At 39.5% G+C, this 15,257-nt stretch overlaps 3 protein-coding genes across 3 annotated transcripts; 2 read left to right on the forward strand and 1 right to left on the reverse strand.

The window, feature by feature from the left end:
• The first annotated feature begins 444 nt into the window (after window positions 1-444).
• LOC127879712 (troponin C, skeletal muscle-like) lies at window positions 445-6,279 on the forward strand. Its single transcript, XM_052426710.1, has 5 exons — window positions 445-540; window positions 788-812; window positions 1,757-1,891; window positions 2,912-3,163; window positions 5,744-6,279. The coding sequence occupies exons 1-5, from the start codon at window positions 532-534 to the stop codon at window positions 5,767-5,769; spliced, it is 447 nt and encodes a 148-aa protein (XP_052282670.1). The 5' UTR covers window positions 445-531; the 3' UTR covers window positions 5,770-6,279.
• A 114-nt stretch (window positions 6,280-6,393) lies between these two features.
• LOC127879713 (uncharacterized) lies at window positions 6,394-8,846 on the reverse strand. The gene is made up of 6 exons (XM_052426711.1): window positions 8,749-8,846; window positions 8,511-8,532; window positions 8,085-8,225; window positions 7,501-7,638; window positions 7,160-7,279; window positions 6,394-6,497 (listed from the first exon to the last, which is right to left on the reverse strand). Exons 1-6 carry the CDS (start codon window positions 8,749-8,751, stop codon window positions 6,460-6,462), a joined length of 462 nt encoding a protein of 153 aa, XP_052282671.1. The 5' UTR covers window positions 8,752-8,846; the 3' UTR covers window positions 6,394-6,459.
• A 2,961-nt stretch (window positions 8,847-11,807) lies between these two features.
• Window positions 11,808-14,284, forward strand: LOC127878015 (uncharacterized). The gene is made up of 3 exons (XM_052424387.1): window positions 11,808-12,255; window positions 12,574-13,026; window positions 13,344-14,284. The coding sequence occupies exons 1-3, from the start codon at window positions 11,810-11,812 to the stop codon at window positions 14,194-14,196; spliced, it is 1,752 nt and encodes a 583-aa protein (XP_052280347.1). The 5' UTR covers window positions 11,808-11,809; the 3' UTR covers window positions 14,197-14,284.
• The last annotated feature ends 973 nt before the right edge of the window (window positions 14,285-15,257 follow it).

Raw genomic sequence — 15,257 nt, forward strand, 5'->3', positions numbered from 1 at the left:
TACACGTCATCTCTAATGAAAAATAGTGTACCCGTCATAATTATATTAAAGCATCAAAGTGTCTGACTAAGTCTGAATTATTTTGAATTTCCCTGTCAAATTAAAAACGACGAATACCATCATAAAACATTTGGCAATTATAGTAGGTTTTTCTGGCAATTATAGTAGGTTTTTCTTGAAACACGTATACAACAGTACAATCGATACAGAAGATACAAATAAAGCACTCCTAGACATTTTTCTATGAAGTGTGAGATTTCTTGGGAGTGAGTTTAAATCCAGTACTTTGGTACCGTGCATCTAGAAACTTTAAGCAATGATATATTCAGTGTGAGGGAAATATCTACTTTAATTTAACAACATTCACAATAAAAATTATTTGTAAAGTACATTGTGAGTGAACACAAAGCGATACGCGTGTTTAATTATTGTAGAAATATCGTACATATCGGGAGACAATAGCCCGTGACAGAACTCATTATGATTGACTGGGCGCTTTCAATGGTGCGTTGAACACCCGCAAGGTATAGAATGGCGCAGGTTCGTACACAGTCAACTTTTTTTTATATTATTATGATTTGTTTTGAGTTTGTTTTTGTTTTTGAAATTAGTTGTTACTTATTTATTCATGAGAAATAAAGTGTTAATATGATAATTATAAAGAATATCATACACAATATACTATGAAATACATACATATTTAAACAAACGGAAAGCCTTTATTTGATTTATTGTTGCTTGATTTCTCAAATATGAATCGGTACCTTGGACTTGTTTTCCATTTCAGAAGTTATCGGAGTCGCTAAAAGCAGGTTTGACGTTTATAACTATACACGAGGACGTTCTTTGAGTCGCGTTCTGAGAAAACTGGGCATAATGCATGTGCGTAAAGTATCGTCCCAGATTAGCCTGTGCAGTCCGCACAGGCTAATCAGGGACGACACTTTCCGCTTAAACTAGATTTTCGGTAAAAAGGGACTTCCTTTAAACGAAAAATACCATTAAAGCGGAAAGTGTCGTCCCTGATTAGCCTGTGCGGACTGCACAGGCTAATCTGGGACGACACTTTATGCACTTTTATTTTGCCCACTTTTCACAGAACAAGACACTTTTTATTGTTCGAATAGGATTTCGGGTACTGATTCACTTCCACATAATCATTTCATGCACTTTGCCCCGTTATGGTTGTGCGTGCAGTTTTTCATCGCTATGTAGCGAAAACAACTTTTAATAGATATGGCGTGATGACTGGTCCATTGTTGCAGATGAAAGCCTCTGTCAACCGAAAATAATTAAATATAATTTATCAGTTAAAAGGAGACATCAGTTGCAATCATTGAAAATTACGTTTATTGCACTCGAAACTGTTTTTTTTCTACGACATCTGTATATCTATGTGTATATTCGAAAGCGCATGGCGCGAATGTTATTTACCGGTATTTTTAAATATACAAATGGTACGAACGTAGTTTACTTACATGTACTTAATTTATATTTAAGCCTCGCTCTGGAAAAAATCAGGTTTATGCATGTGCGTAATGTTTCGTCCCATATTAGCCTGCGCTGTTCACACAGGCTTATCCTGAACGACGCATTCCGCCAAAACCGATCTTTTGCCATTAAACCAAAACCACAATGAAAGCGGATAGTGTCGTTCCTGGATTGCACACGCTAATATGGGACGACGCTTTACGCAAATGCATAAAGCCACTTTTTCCCAGAGCGCCGCTGAAATGTGACTTTAAATAACTTCAAGCAATCCGAGACGCGTTCGACAAGGTGGACGTTGACCGCAGGGGTCACGTGGACAGGGGCGGGGCGAGGGAGGTACTGCAGCTGATAGGGCAGAACCCCACGCGGGAGGAGATGGGCGCGTACTTTAAGGAGGCCGGTCTGTAGAGTTGTGTCACAGAGTTATGTAATTAATGATAAGTCCACATACACAATGACAAAAATACGTAATAGTGAAACTTTTATATGTGTAGGTGTTATCTTAATAATCTGTCTGTACGTCTGTCTGTCTGTGTGTCTGTCTGTGTGTCTATCGTGTGTCTGTGTCTGTGTGTGTGTGTGTGTGTGTGTGTGTGTGTCTGTCTGTCTGTCTGTCTGTCTGTCTGTCTGTCTGTCTGTCTGTCTGTCTGTCTGTCTGTCTGTCTGTCTGTGTGTCTGTCTGTCTGTCTGTCTGTCTGTCTGTCTGTCTGTCTGTCTGTGTGTCTGTGTGTCTGTCTGTCTGTGTCTGTTCTGTCTGTCTGTCTGTCTGTCTGTCTGTCTGTCTGTCTGTCTGTCTGTCTGTCTGTCTGTCTGTCTGTCTGTCTGTCTGCATCACCTCAGAGTATCTCTGTTTGTCATTTCGTCTGTCCTACTGTCTATGTGTCTGACTCTCTGCCTGTCTTCCTACCTGTCTGTCGCTAGGCATATTATAGTATTTGATTGTCAAAGCGTTCGGCTATCCAGCATGTTAGGACCTAATTTTTGATGGAACGGTCTTGCAAACGAATAGCCTTACAAGAATTGCGGCTTGTTTGTCCGCCAAACGAGTAAATGCCTAGCTTACTATTGGCCAAACCGATTGTCAATAACATTTCGTCCAATGCTCATTTGAACGTACTTTTTGCCACAATTACTCGAACATTTTCATGACTGTTTAACAGGATAAGCTTAAGTACATGTACTGTAGTACATTTTTGCACATTCCAATAAAGTGTGCAAACTTTCAATGGAAACATATTGATAGCTTGAAATTAACTCAGTACGTTAAATAAAAAAACAAACATACTATTTTTACAACACATTCAATTATTTTAACGAAAAACAAATGACGACAGTAATTTGAGCAAGTTTTAATTGAGAAAAGGCGTCAGGTGTATGACTGTTTTTCGTGCTCATGTGACGGCGCGCTCATATTCTTCAGTCTCCGACGTGCTGGACCGGGACGCCATCGCTGACTTCATCGAGCAGCGCGTCTCGCTCAAGTCGCAGATGGCGATAAACGAGGACATAGCGGAAGCTTTCGCCAAGTTCGACACGAATGACCAGTTCGTTATCAGCAAGGTCGACTTCCGGGAGATACTCACGAAGCTGGGCGATGAGCCGCTTACCGAGGCCGAGGCGGCGTCCATTATCGAGTGTTTGGACAAGTCGTCGGATAAAGTGAAAGTATCCGGTAGGTTGCGCTTGTGTGATGTTAAAGCAATAGATCCCAAAATATTGTCAACTTAAAAAAAGAATGATACATTTGCATCGGTTAAAATGATACAACTGCTTTTTTCACTCAAAGCTATTGCTTTGTAAGAAAATACATTTCAGAATGTTTATGCTCGACGATGCTTATACTGCATTATACGTTACTGTCGTACGAACGAATGCAGTGTACCGATTTCAATGCGTTTTATATGTATTTTAGTGAGTAAAATGTATGTTAGGACTGTACCTGTGGGTTAATTACTAAGTACATTAGAACTAAGACAGGTATGTCGTGAGAAAATCGGGCTTTTTACATACATATACATTCATGTAAATGCATTTGCAGTCACGAATCAGGTAACACTTTTTATTACAAAAAAACTAAGATGATTATGATTTGTAAATCAGGTACGTCATTGTTGATGTTTTGGTTTTAAACGCAAGACAACTGTATCGAAATATCGCGACTTGTTTACAATCCGTAACTCACGAACAAGAGCTTTGTGAAACAGTCCCTATGTAGCCACACACACAGCGGCACTCCAACCTAGGATGTATTTCCGTTAGTGGCACTCCAGCCTTGGGTGGTTTTCCGTAAGCGGAACTCCAGCCTAGGGTGGATATCCGTTAGCGGCACTCAAACCTAGGATGGATTGCCGTTAGTGGCACTCCAGCTTAGGGTGGATTTTCGTTAGCGGCACTCAAGCCTAGGGTGGTTTTCCGTTAGCGGCACTCCAGCCTAGGGTGGATTTTAGTTAGCGGCACTCAAGCCTAGGGTGGATTGCCGTTAGTGGCACTCCAGCTTAGGGTGGATTTCCGTTAGCGGCACTCCAGCCTAGGGTGGATTTCCTTTAGTGGCTATCCAGCCTAGGGTGGTTTTCCGTTAGCGGCACTACAACCTAGGGTGGATTTCTGTAAGCGGCACTACAGCCTAAGGCGGATTTCCGTAAGCGGCACTCAAGTCTTGGGTGGATTTCCGTTAGCGGCACTACAGCCTAGGGCGGATTTCCGTTAGCGGCACTACACCCTAGGGCGGATTTCCGTAAACGGCACTCCAGCCTTGGGTGGATTTCCGTTAGCGACACTCCAGCCTAGGGTGGATTTCCGTTAGCGGCACTCAAGCCTATGGTGGATTGCCGTTAGTGGCACTCCAGCTTATGATGGATTTCCGTTAGCGGCACTCAAGCCTAGGGTGGTTTTCCGTTAGTGGCACTCCAGCCTATGGTGGATTTTCGTTAGCGACACTCAAGCCTAGGGTGGATTGCCGTTAGTGGCACTCCAGCTTAGGGTGGATTTGCGTTAGCGGCACTCCAGCCTAGGGTGGATTTCCGTTAGCGGCACTACAACCTAGGGTGGATTTCCGTTAGCGGCACTACAGCCTAGGGCGGATTTCCGTAAGCGGCTCTCCAGCCTTGGGTGGATTCCGTTAGCGGCACTACAGCCTAGGGTGGATTTACGTTAGCGGCACTACAGCCTAGGGCGGATTTCCGTAAGCGGCACTCCAGCCTTGGGTGGTTTTCCGTTAGCGGCACTACAGCCTAGGGTGGAATTCCGTTAGCGGCACTTCAGCCTAGGGTGGATTTCCGTTAGCGGCACTCAAGCCTAGGGTGGATTGCCGTTAGTGGCACTCCAGCTTAGGGTGGATTTCCGTTAGCGGCACTCCAGCCTAGGGTGGATTTCCGTTAGTGGCTATCCAGCCTAGGGTGGTTTTCCGTTAGCGGCACTACAACCTAGGGTGGATTTCTGTTAGCGGCACTACAGCCTAGGGTGGATTTCCGTTAGCGGCACTACAGCCTAGGGTGGATATCCGTTACCGGCACTACAGCCTAGGGTGGATTTCCGTTAGCGGCACTACAGCCTTGGGGTTACAATACACTAAATGATCGCTTCATGTAGGGCTGTACTCTCTAAAAAAATATCATAGTTGACAGGAAGGCATGTTTTACACTTTTTACCATTATTCAGGTGTTATCTTGCGGAGATAATGGTAGGGCATGAATAGGTGTTCACTACTGAATCCCTGAAATATGATACACTTGAAGACTATAGTAAACCATTGCACTAGAAAAGGTTACATTCCACTAAGAAACGGCCGAAAAAAACAGTTGCAAAAACAGTCGATTTTGATTTGTGTCAAGTTCTTTCTTGCATTGTACATGACATATCTTTTTTATTGCATAAATCGATTCCGCTTAGAATGGCCTTTAAGAAAAGGTATGGTTATGGGGGTCGCTATGTGCAAAATGTTGCATTTATTTTCGCTCAAAGTTGTCGCTTTTACATTGAATTATATAGGGAAACTATTTGGTGTATTATGGCCTTGGGTGGATTTCTTTTGTATAGATATTGTCCGGAAACAATAAAATAAATGCGGAAAGTTTCTCCTGGATTTACCTTTTCGGGCTGATCCGGTATAACTCTCAAAACATTGTTTAGTCCGGTTTCCCAAAAACACGAATAGTGAATGAATTTCTTTTATGGAATGTGTGGAATATGTTTCGATATTTTAATGTACGTGCATTCGCATGGTAACTCCTACAGTGTTTTTTTGTGTTTGCAGATCTCTCCAAACTGTTGAGCGCATAACATGAGTAAAATGCAATCGGATTTCCTGTCGCCTTGTGTTCCTGGATGGGCACATGATACACGGGTCTTTAGAACATCAATAGTACCACTACATGTGTCGAAATTGTGCGTGCCTTTGGAGTCGCGAGTTTTCTGGCACCGCGTAGTGGTTGTTGCGCGATCTAATTTTAGAATTACACTTTCTTTATTTCCGCTTGTTTTGTTGCCTAGAATATTACAAACCCGTCATTATAAGTGTGTGTTACGGTGTGAAAACAAATGAAATTCAGAACGAAGAATCTAACTTAAATTTTAAATGAACAATATGTAATATGTGTTAATTGTTTCAAGAAAAGCAATTGTTAACATCGAGCTCAATTTAGCAGAACGTTTGTAGTTCGTGTATCAACACCAAAATCAGTGGGCGGCAATTCACGTCTCGATATAATACACATGTCTTTATAGAGAAAACGCTCCAATGTTCAATTTCGTACTCCCTTATGGTATTCAACTCATTAATGTAATAAAGTTATATTTGTAATGGTCTGTAAATTGTGTACACTGATGTTAACAATTAAGACTTAATGCTTTGTATATAATTATAGAATTAAAAAACGTACCATAATTCTGTTCTTGTTTTATTTAATTTCGCATGTCTTTAACAACTTAAAGTATAGTAACGGAAGTGTTTGTGTCCTTCATATCCACGATTCAACGCGGTGTGACCGCGAGCAGCTGCTCGATCAAATCTGAAATGCAGAGAAAAACTCATATTAAGGTCAGAAAGCGCAATTAAATTCTACATTATTACAATTTGAAATAAAATAGAACTCGAAATCGAAATTATACTGGAGTATTTTTACATTTATAAATGCGTGTCAAACGCGACTCTTCTAGCCGTTATCGCCAGTATTCTTCTTAATGCCATCTTCCAAACGATTAAATTCAGTGACCACGGCGATCTACGCCACTCACCAATTCATTAAGAACATTAAGCTGTCATAACGTTCAATATAACCCATCATGAAATTGAATGACAATGAACATAAAATAAATTTAACTCAACATTAAGTTGAATGTATATCATCATTAAATTCAATGAACTACACAAGATTTAGGTCATTCACCGAGGAGGTCAATGCCATTCGCCAGTAAGGTACAACGCCCTAAACGCGGAGGCCAATGCCACTCGACATCAAGGTTTAGATTTTTCACCATTAGCCAATGCAAATGCATCTTAACGTGAAGGGAGAATGTCCATATCATTCATGCTCGATGCCATTCGCCGCGATGTTCCATGTAATTCACCAATACGGTCGAGGTCGCATAACGCATAGGTCAATATAGGCCACTAACCAGTCAACGTCCAGAAATTTGACGAGAGGCTTAAATAGGGTAAAAGTTCGTTTACCTTTAAGGTCAAGGTCGCCCTGTGCGTCCCGCTCGAACCTGCTGACGATCCGATTGGCCTCGTCCACGGTCAGTTTTTCGCCGCCCTCGCGGGTCAGAATCGCTACGAACTCTTCGTCCGCTGCAAATTAATACACAATTTTCGCTTTTGCTCGTTAAATAGAAGATTGCACTTGAAGTTTCGTTAAAATTGATTTAAACTTTGGTCGGGGTTGAATATGATTTGACAATGGACAATTAAAATACGCGTTACCAAATTTAAGTACTAATTTCAAGCGCATAAACCACAATTATAATGGATTAAACGTGTGTACGAAAGATCGACGGGCGGCTCCCACGAACCTATGGTCTGGGCGTTGTTGTCTATAAACATGGTAAAGTCTTGGTGCAGTGTGCGCCGCGCCTCCTCCGGACTGCGCCACTCCAGGCGCGCCAACAGAGACAGAAACTCCTCCTTGGTCAGCCCGGCGTCGCTAAGGTCTGAGGGGTGGGGAAACAGCAGCGGTATAATGAATTATATATAAGGAATAGGCATAGTATTGTGATGTTTATTTTTTGTTATTATGAAGACGAGCACTTTAAGTTGTTTGTTAGCTATGTTGGGCTTTTCGCCGTTTTTTTCCATTACTTAAGGTATATTACGCGGTCAATCAACAAAATAACACCTATCATTCTATAAATTATTTAGCATTTACGTATTCTAGTAATTGACAGATTCTTTTGAAACAATGGTACGGGGAGAATGGCTGTAGAAAGGGTTCCATGACCAATTGTCGCACAAATTATGACGATATTTTTTTTATTAGCAAAGAATTCCGAATCTCAAAGTCAAAGCTGGTACGACAGGTATTCAAAACATTTTCACGGAAGTTGACGTTTTCACGATAAACTGTTATATAACATGTATTAACATATATCAGTTATACCTGATACAGTCATGAGCTGATCGATCTCGTGGTCAGTCGGGTTTAGTCCAGCGAGGCGCACCGCGGAGGTCAGCGTCTCCTTGTTGCTAGGAAGAGAACCAGTGCGCTTCTTAACAAGGCTTTCGAAGGCGCTGGTAGCGTCTGCAAGACATGCATGCTAAGGGACCTCGAGAAACTAGACATACAAATGTAAAAAACGAGACAGTTTTCGGAGAATCGGTGTTCGCGATTCAATTTGTTTTCAAAAGAAATTTAAAAAAAATTCCACATCACCATTGCCTATTCTTCAGAAAGCTCTTTAAAGATGATCCAACAAAATGTTGCTTGTATTTTGTCTAGTCCGGGCCATTTCGCCAGCAATTATTCGGGCCTGTGTGAATGATACTTTAAAGACTATTCACGATACAAAATAATTATTTTACTTACATTTCTTTTGTTCGTCCGTCAGCTGAAATACATGTGATCACTGCAGGTTTACATTTAGCCTGGAGTACATTCAAATACAGAAATAAAAATGTGTATTTCATATGTCATGTTTTGTTTACATAATTACTACTACTGCGGGTAAATATAGCATACATATTCATTATTGGTTTCATTGCTGTCCATAACTTCAGCAAATAAGTATATTTATATTATAATAAAACATATAACGTAAACATACCATAATCGCCAACTTCGAGTATTCTGTTTATAAACAGCACATTACTATACACCACTATCAGATATCACGTCTTTCATTAAAATTATTCGGTTGGGCACTCTTTCTGGCTTCCACACCTATAGAGAGTTACCGATCCAGAAGAACAATCGAATTCATCGTATCTTATTAATTACGTAAATGATCGCGACGACATTTTACGCGGTATTTGGTTTTTATGCATCTCGAAAGGGGAAGCATAATCATAGTCACGTTTCTTACAAGATACGGGCCCGTACGTTATTATGAAATAACAAAATTACGATTAATAGTAACAAATTGACGTCCCGAGTCATTATCTTATATGACGATTCATTTCTGAACGACTTTTTGTTTGGGAAATTGGAGATTTGTCCCGAGCGGGTCGTTGTTTGTTCTTGTCGGGCCAATATTATAATTTATTTATTTATTTATTTTGTCATAAAGAACGTCCCGATAACACCAGTCTGATAATTTGCGATTAGGGATGTCTAGTATATTTATTTCTATATTTAGAATATTTCCTACAGAAATTCCTTTATGCAAACAGCGCAGACCCAGATGAGACTCCGCATCATGCGGCGTCTCATCTGGGTCAACGCTGTTTGCCAACGCCTTTCTTCTAGACGCTAGGCATAAATGGGTTAATATGCCACTGTTTTAACCCCGTTCACACTTGAGATTATCATATAATGTTAACTGATTCTAGTCACGTTCACACGGAATGCTATTAGAAAGTAAACACAAAATTGATCTGAGTTTGAGATTTAAAACGTTTTGGTGAAAGACGGACAATCAAATATCAAGAGTTCAACAGTTCTGACGATGATACAAGTAAATAATGTATTCAACATACTTGAAATAGTGTGACGAAATGACGTCATTATACCAGCGAAATTCTCCAGTAAAACTATTTTACAATGTAAATAAAAGGTGAAAAAGCATTAAATACAAATAAAAATTGTTGGATTCGGTGGAATGCCGATTTTAATTCACTCGTGATCATAAAAAAATATTTATGATAACCTAAAAAATAGAAAAAGGAGTTCCGAAAATCTGTTATTTTCAACGTAGAAAATTACAATTTGTCTATTTTTACTGCTGTTATTTCACTGCAGAAATGTCATATTTTATCATAAGGTATAAAAGAAACTTAATTTTAAAACTGTTTGCTCGCACGCGAACGCACGTGCGCAGGCAAGGCGTGCAGGCGGAGCGGGGCGGGGGCATGGGCGTGTGTGTGCGTACACAAAAATTCTAACTGCGTTTGAAAGCACTCGCGACTTTGACAGTTAATATGCAATCAACTTGAGGCGCACTTGCAGTTTGGCATTTTTTTTCGAATTCAGTAAAATTGTGTAAAAGAATCTCTTAATTGGCTCACTCTTTTGATTCGTGTTCTGTAAATTTATTTAAATGTTTTCATTCATGTATATATTCAAAACATATTAGTATTGTCTTAATACTGCGCCACTCGTGAAAATATATGTTCTATGATCACTCGTGAAATAACAAACGATCTTACACTGACATGAACAAATATCCTCTATATCTGTACCTAATTGACATCAGGGTACGGGCCACACCAGGCAACCGCTGACACGGTCGTCAACCGACCCAACAGTCAGCAAAATAAAGCCGCACCGCCTGCCTTCTTTCAAAGCGCCCGGCAATAAAGTTGTTAATCAGTAATGATGGCTCATAAGCCAAACTAGCCAGCCACGTCGCGAAGATGTGTACATGCACAAGTTTTTCATTTTACTTTTCAAGGGCATTCACATATTTGTCCATATTTGAACTTGTTTTGGAGATAAGTCGAAAGTTTCACAGAAAAGGGGAATGCATACATCCAATCGAGTGCAACACAACGAGGAAATGAAGCAATTGTTTAATCGTGTAAGTAAGTAAGTAAAATAGAAAGTAAGTACGTTAGTAAGTAAGTAAGTCAGACAGTAAGCTAGTAAATAGTGTAAGTAAGTAAGTAAGAAAACTGTTTATTATAGTAACATGTGCAATATAACAAAACAACATATTAATATAGATACAAATGTGTTTTGCACCCGACCCGATGGGCCTATAAGTCACCAAAACAGAATATTTAAAATTAAATACAAAAGCGCCACACACACACACTGATACATGTGAATAATATATTACGAATATGAATATGAAAAAAATAATTAAATAATGAGTAAAGCGTTATGATATGATACCGTATCATCGAATTTCCGTTTAAAAGCGATGATATAAGATTTAATAATGTTAATGTTTCTGTCCTGTTATATGTATTGCCATATATTGCCATTATATCAAAAGGCTATCGTCAATAAAAATGTCGCTCTTGATAACGATTCTGAAGTTTCACTATTCATATATATTGATTAAACGCACATGCGTTATAACGTTAATATGTTATATTTAAACCGATCACGTCAAATGACGCGACGTTAAATGAAGATACGTAAACGTTAGTTACAACGTCAAAGTAGCAATCAAGCAAAAGCAGTATACAACCATATAGTCAACTGGTAAATATTATGGTTAGTATATGCTTTTTACTGTCAATATACACTTGTTTTGTTAGTACCATAAAGAAAATGAAATCCATTTATAAATTTAAGTTTTGAAAAAAAATAGTGAGGCTACATAAATCTGGAAAGAATTTTCTGTGTTTAAATATTGTGTCCTTATAGATATACATACATTGTTTATTATCAAGCGTAAACAATTATTGAAGTACATTGTATTATCCGAAAGTTGGTTAATATATTTAAGCTAAAAATAATAAGAACACCTATGTATAGAACATGTGTTTCAGCATTAAAACTGACACACTTTTTACAAATGCGCGGCTATTGACATAAAAGTTCATGGGTCAATTATTGATAACAATTGACCACCCTGATTTTGAAATCCGTTATTAAAAAGCAGTTTATTTCTGTTTATATAGATGTTCAATTTCGATATAAGTAAACGTTTGCGTTAAATATAAGGTAAATGTAAATGTACGTCAATTCATAATAAATGTTTGTATTTCAGGTACACAATGGATGCACACGCATTACAGAACATACTTCGCAGCAAGTATAATATCAATGAAAACCTTCAGGCCAAGGGCATATTTATGGCTCTTCAACGCGGCACCATGAAAGCCAATGGCCTGTTCAGTATCGGGATTGGAGAGAAATTCGTAGTCGTCGCCGGAATCAACCCCCGCGGACCAGATATCGACTACAATTCGATGTCTCTCTCTCCAGTAGGTCTGCTCGGTGTCACGTACAAATATGCCAGCATGATTATAACAATCTCCAGTCCGCTCAAAGGCAAGAATTCCTTTCAGTTATGCAGCAGTAGCAAGGCCGCCGCTATATGGAATGATTTCACCACCGCCATTGATTACCAGGCGTCTCAATTAAGCGGCGACATTTGGTGCAGCGCGTCACTAAGTGCTTCATCATCATCATTAGACGCCTCAGTGGATGCAGAACACGAGTAAATAATTATTGAAGTACATTGTATTATACGAAAGTTTGTAAATATATTTAAGCTAAAAATAATAAGAACACCTATGTATAGAACATTTGTTTCAGCATTAAAACTGACACACTTTTTACAAATGCGCGGCTATGGACATAAAAGTTCATGGGTCAATAATTGATAACAATTTGACCACCCTGATTTTAAAATCCGTTATTAAAAAGCAGTTTATTTCTGTTTATATAGATGTCATTTCGATATAAGTAAACGTTTGCGTTAAATATAAGGTAAATGTAAATGTACGTCAATTCATAATAAATGTTTGTATTTCAGGTACACAATGGATGCACACGCATTACAGAACATACTTCGCAGCAAGTATAATATCAATGAAAAGCTTCAGGCCGAGGGCATATTTATGGCTCTTCAACGCGGCACTATGAAAGCCAATGGTCTGTTCAGTATCGGGATTGGAGAGAAATTCGTAGTCGTCGCCGGAATCAACCCCCGCGGACCAGATATCGACTACAATCCGATGTCTCTCTCTCCAGTAGGTCTGCTCGGTGTCACGTACAAATATGCCAGCATGATTATAACAATCTCCAGTCCGCTCAAAGGCAAGAATTCCTTTCAGTTATGCAGCAGTAGCAAGGCCGCCGCTATATGGAATGATTTCACCACCGCCGTTGATTACCAGGCGTCTAAATTAAGCGGCGATATTTGGTGCAGCGCGTCACTAAGTGCTTCATCATCATCATTAGACGCCTCAGTGGATGCAGAACACGAGTAAACAATTATTGAAGTACATTGTATTATACGAAAGTTTGTTAATATATTTAAGCTAAAAATAATAAGAACACCTATGTATAGAACATTTGTTTCAACATTAAAACTGACACACTTTTTACAAATGCGCGGCTATGGACATAAAAGTTCATGGGTCAATAATTGATAACAATTTGACCACCCTGATTTTAAAATCCGTTATTAAAAAGCAGTTTATTTCTGTTTATATAGATGTCATTTCGATATAAGTAAACGTTTGCGTTAAATATAAAGTAAATGTAAATGTACGTCAATTCATAAAAATGTTTGTATTTCAGGTACACAATGGATGCACACGCATTACAGAACATACTTCGCAGCAAGTATAACATCAATGAAAAGCTTCATGCCGAGGGCATATTTATGGCTCTTCAACGCGGCACCATGAAAGTCAATGGCCTGTTCAGTATCGGGATTGGTGAGAGGTTCGTAGTCGTCGCCGGCATCAACATCCGCGGACCAGATATCGACTACAATCCGGTGTCTCTCTCTCCAGTAGGCATGCTCAGTGTCACGTACAAATATGCCAGCATGATTGTAACAATCTCCACTCAGCTCAAAGGCAATAATTCCTTTCAGTTATGCAGCAGTTGCAAGGCCGCCGCTATATGGAATGATTTCACCACCGCCATTGATTACCAGGCGTCTAAATTAAGCGGCGATATTTGGTGCAGCTCTTCACTAAGTGCTTCATCATCATCATCAGACGCCTCTGTGGATACAGACCATGAGTATACATATCAGAGGGGCTTCATAGACCTGACCCTTCTCAATGACAGATGTCTGTCTCCGCAAAAGTTTTCCAAGGCAGACAGAAGTTTCAGCTCTATTTCTTTGCCCGATATGGTATGTGGACCAACCGATGCCAAGCACGCGGTGTGCCGTCAATGCAGTCCTCATGTTAAGAGAGGTCACAGTTTGGACTGTGTCGACGTGTCATTTAACAGCTGCATCAATGATACCAACCGAAACGCGGCAATGCAACAGGTAGACTTTACTGCGCCCGATACAGTTATTGGGCAAAATTGCGGGCAACTAACCGACGAGCGACGGACGGATATGCCAAGCAAGAAGCCCAGTTTACTTGAGAGGTTCCTGCGCTTGTTTACCTGCTGTATAAGCAAGCGTTGACATTATAGCATCAATATATGGTATTTTACTCGATAAATCATATTTTCACATTTTTGTTTATGGCAATAAATTTATTGCATGAACAAGATCGATTTCGTTTGTTTTATTATGAAATTGTGTGAGTTCTTATGATTATATATTGAGAATAACCGGTCTCGAGCAAATAGTAACACTAGCATTAAACCTTACGGACTTAGACTACGTTGCCCTGTAATATCAAATATCTGACGAGAAACCTAATTTACGACTGCATTTTAGTGTTACAGATACCATAGACATTATAAGGATAACCGAAATAAAATACATGCAATTGCTTTTGTTACTTAAAGCAACTTTTCTTCAAAACTTATATCGTAAGTTTGATTTTCGGACGATATTTAGTAAGACGGGCTCCTGAAAAATCTCGTACCGGACAAAAAATGGTTTACCACATTATGACACGCGTTTTTATTGTTTGTTACATGCGACATGTCTGGATCTATACCATGTAAGGAGCTTTAGGAGCATCGCTGTCATCTATTACGAGGGTGCGCAGTCTTGGCTAGAGCTACGCTGGACGCATATGTCATAGACCAATTTTCACATGACGCGGTCTTTAATAATCTCATGGCGTCTTGCGAAAAGAACATATAGCCACGATACTTTTCGATAGAAAATTGAAGACAGACTGTGTTATTAAAGCAAACTGTCGGTAGCCTATTTTGGCTTTCGGGAACGATTTCAAGACAGACTGACCGTGTACGTCACCCATATGTGATAAGATAATTAAACGATTTCCCTCTTATCATTTCGGTAGTGTCTTCTCGCAATGCCGATTAGAGGCGTTTACCGATAGTTCCCTAAAATTAGTGATTTTTATTTTCTGAAAGCAACATTATGGCTGTATCGATAGTCCATTCGTTCTTCTACTGCCAGTTTACTGACCGAACACTGACCATAAAATTCTAGAAATTAATGCGTTATTGTAACTGCAAAAAAATGTGTTTCTATCTGTCGTATATACATGCAGAAAATAGCCCGGATTTCCCTATACTTAACAGTTTTACGTCCTATACGCTGTA

The sequence above is a fragment of the Dreissena polymorpha genome, chromosome 4 (genome assembly GCF_020536995.1).
Source record: "Dreissena polymorpha isolate Duluth1 chromosome 4, UMN_Dpol_1.0, whole genome shotgun sequence".
NCBI lineage: Eukaryota > Metazoa > Mollusca > Bivalvia > Myida > Dreissenidae > Dreissena > Dreissena polymorpha.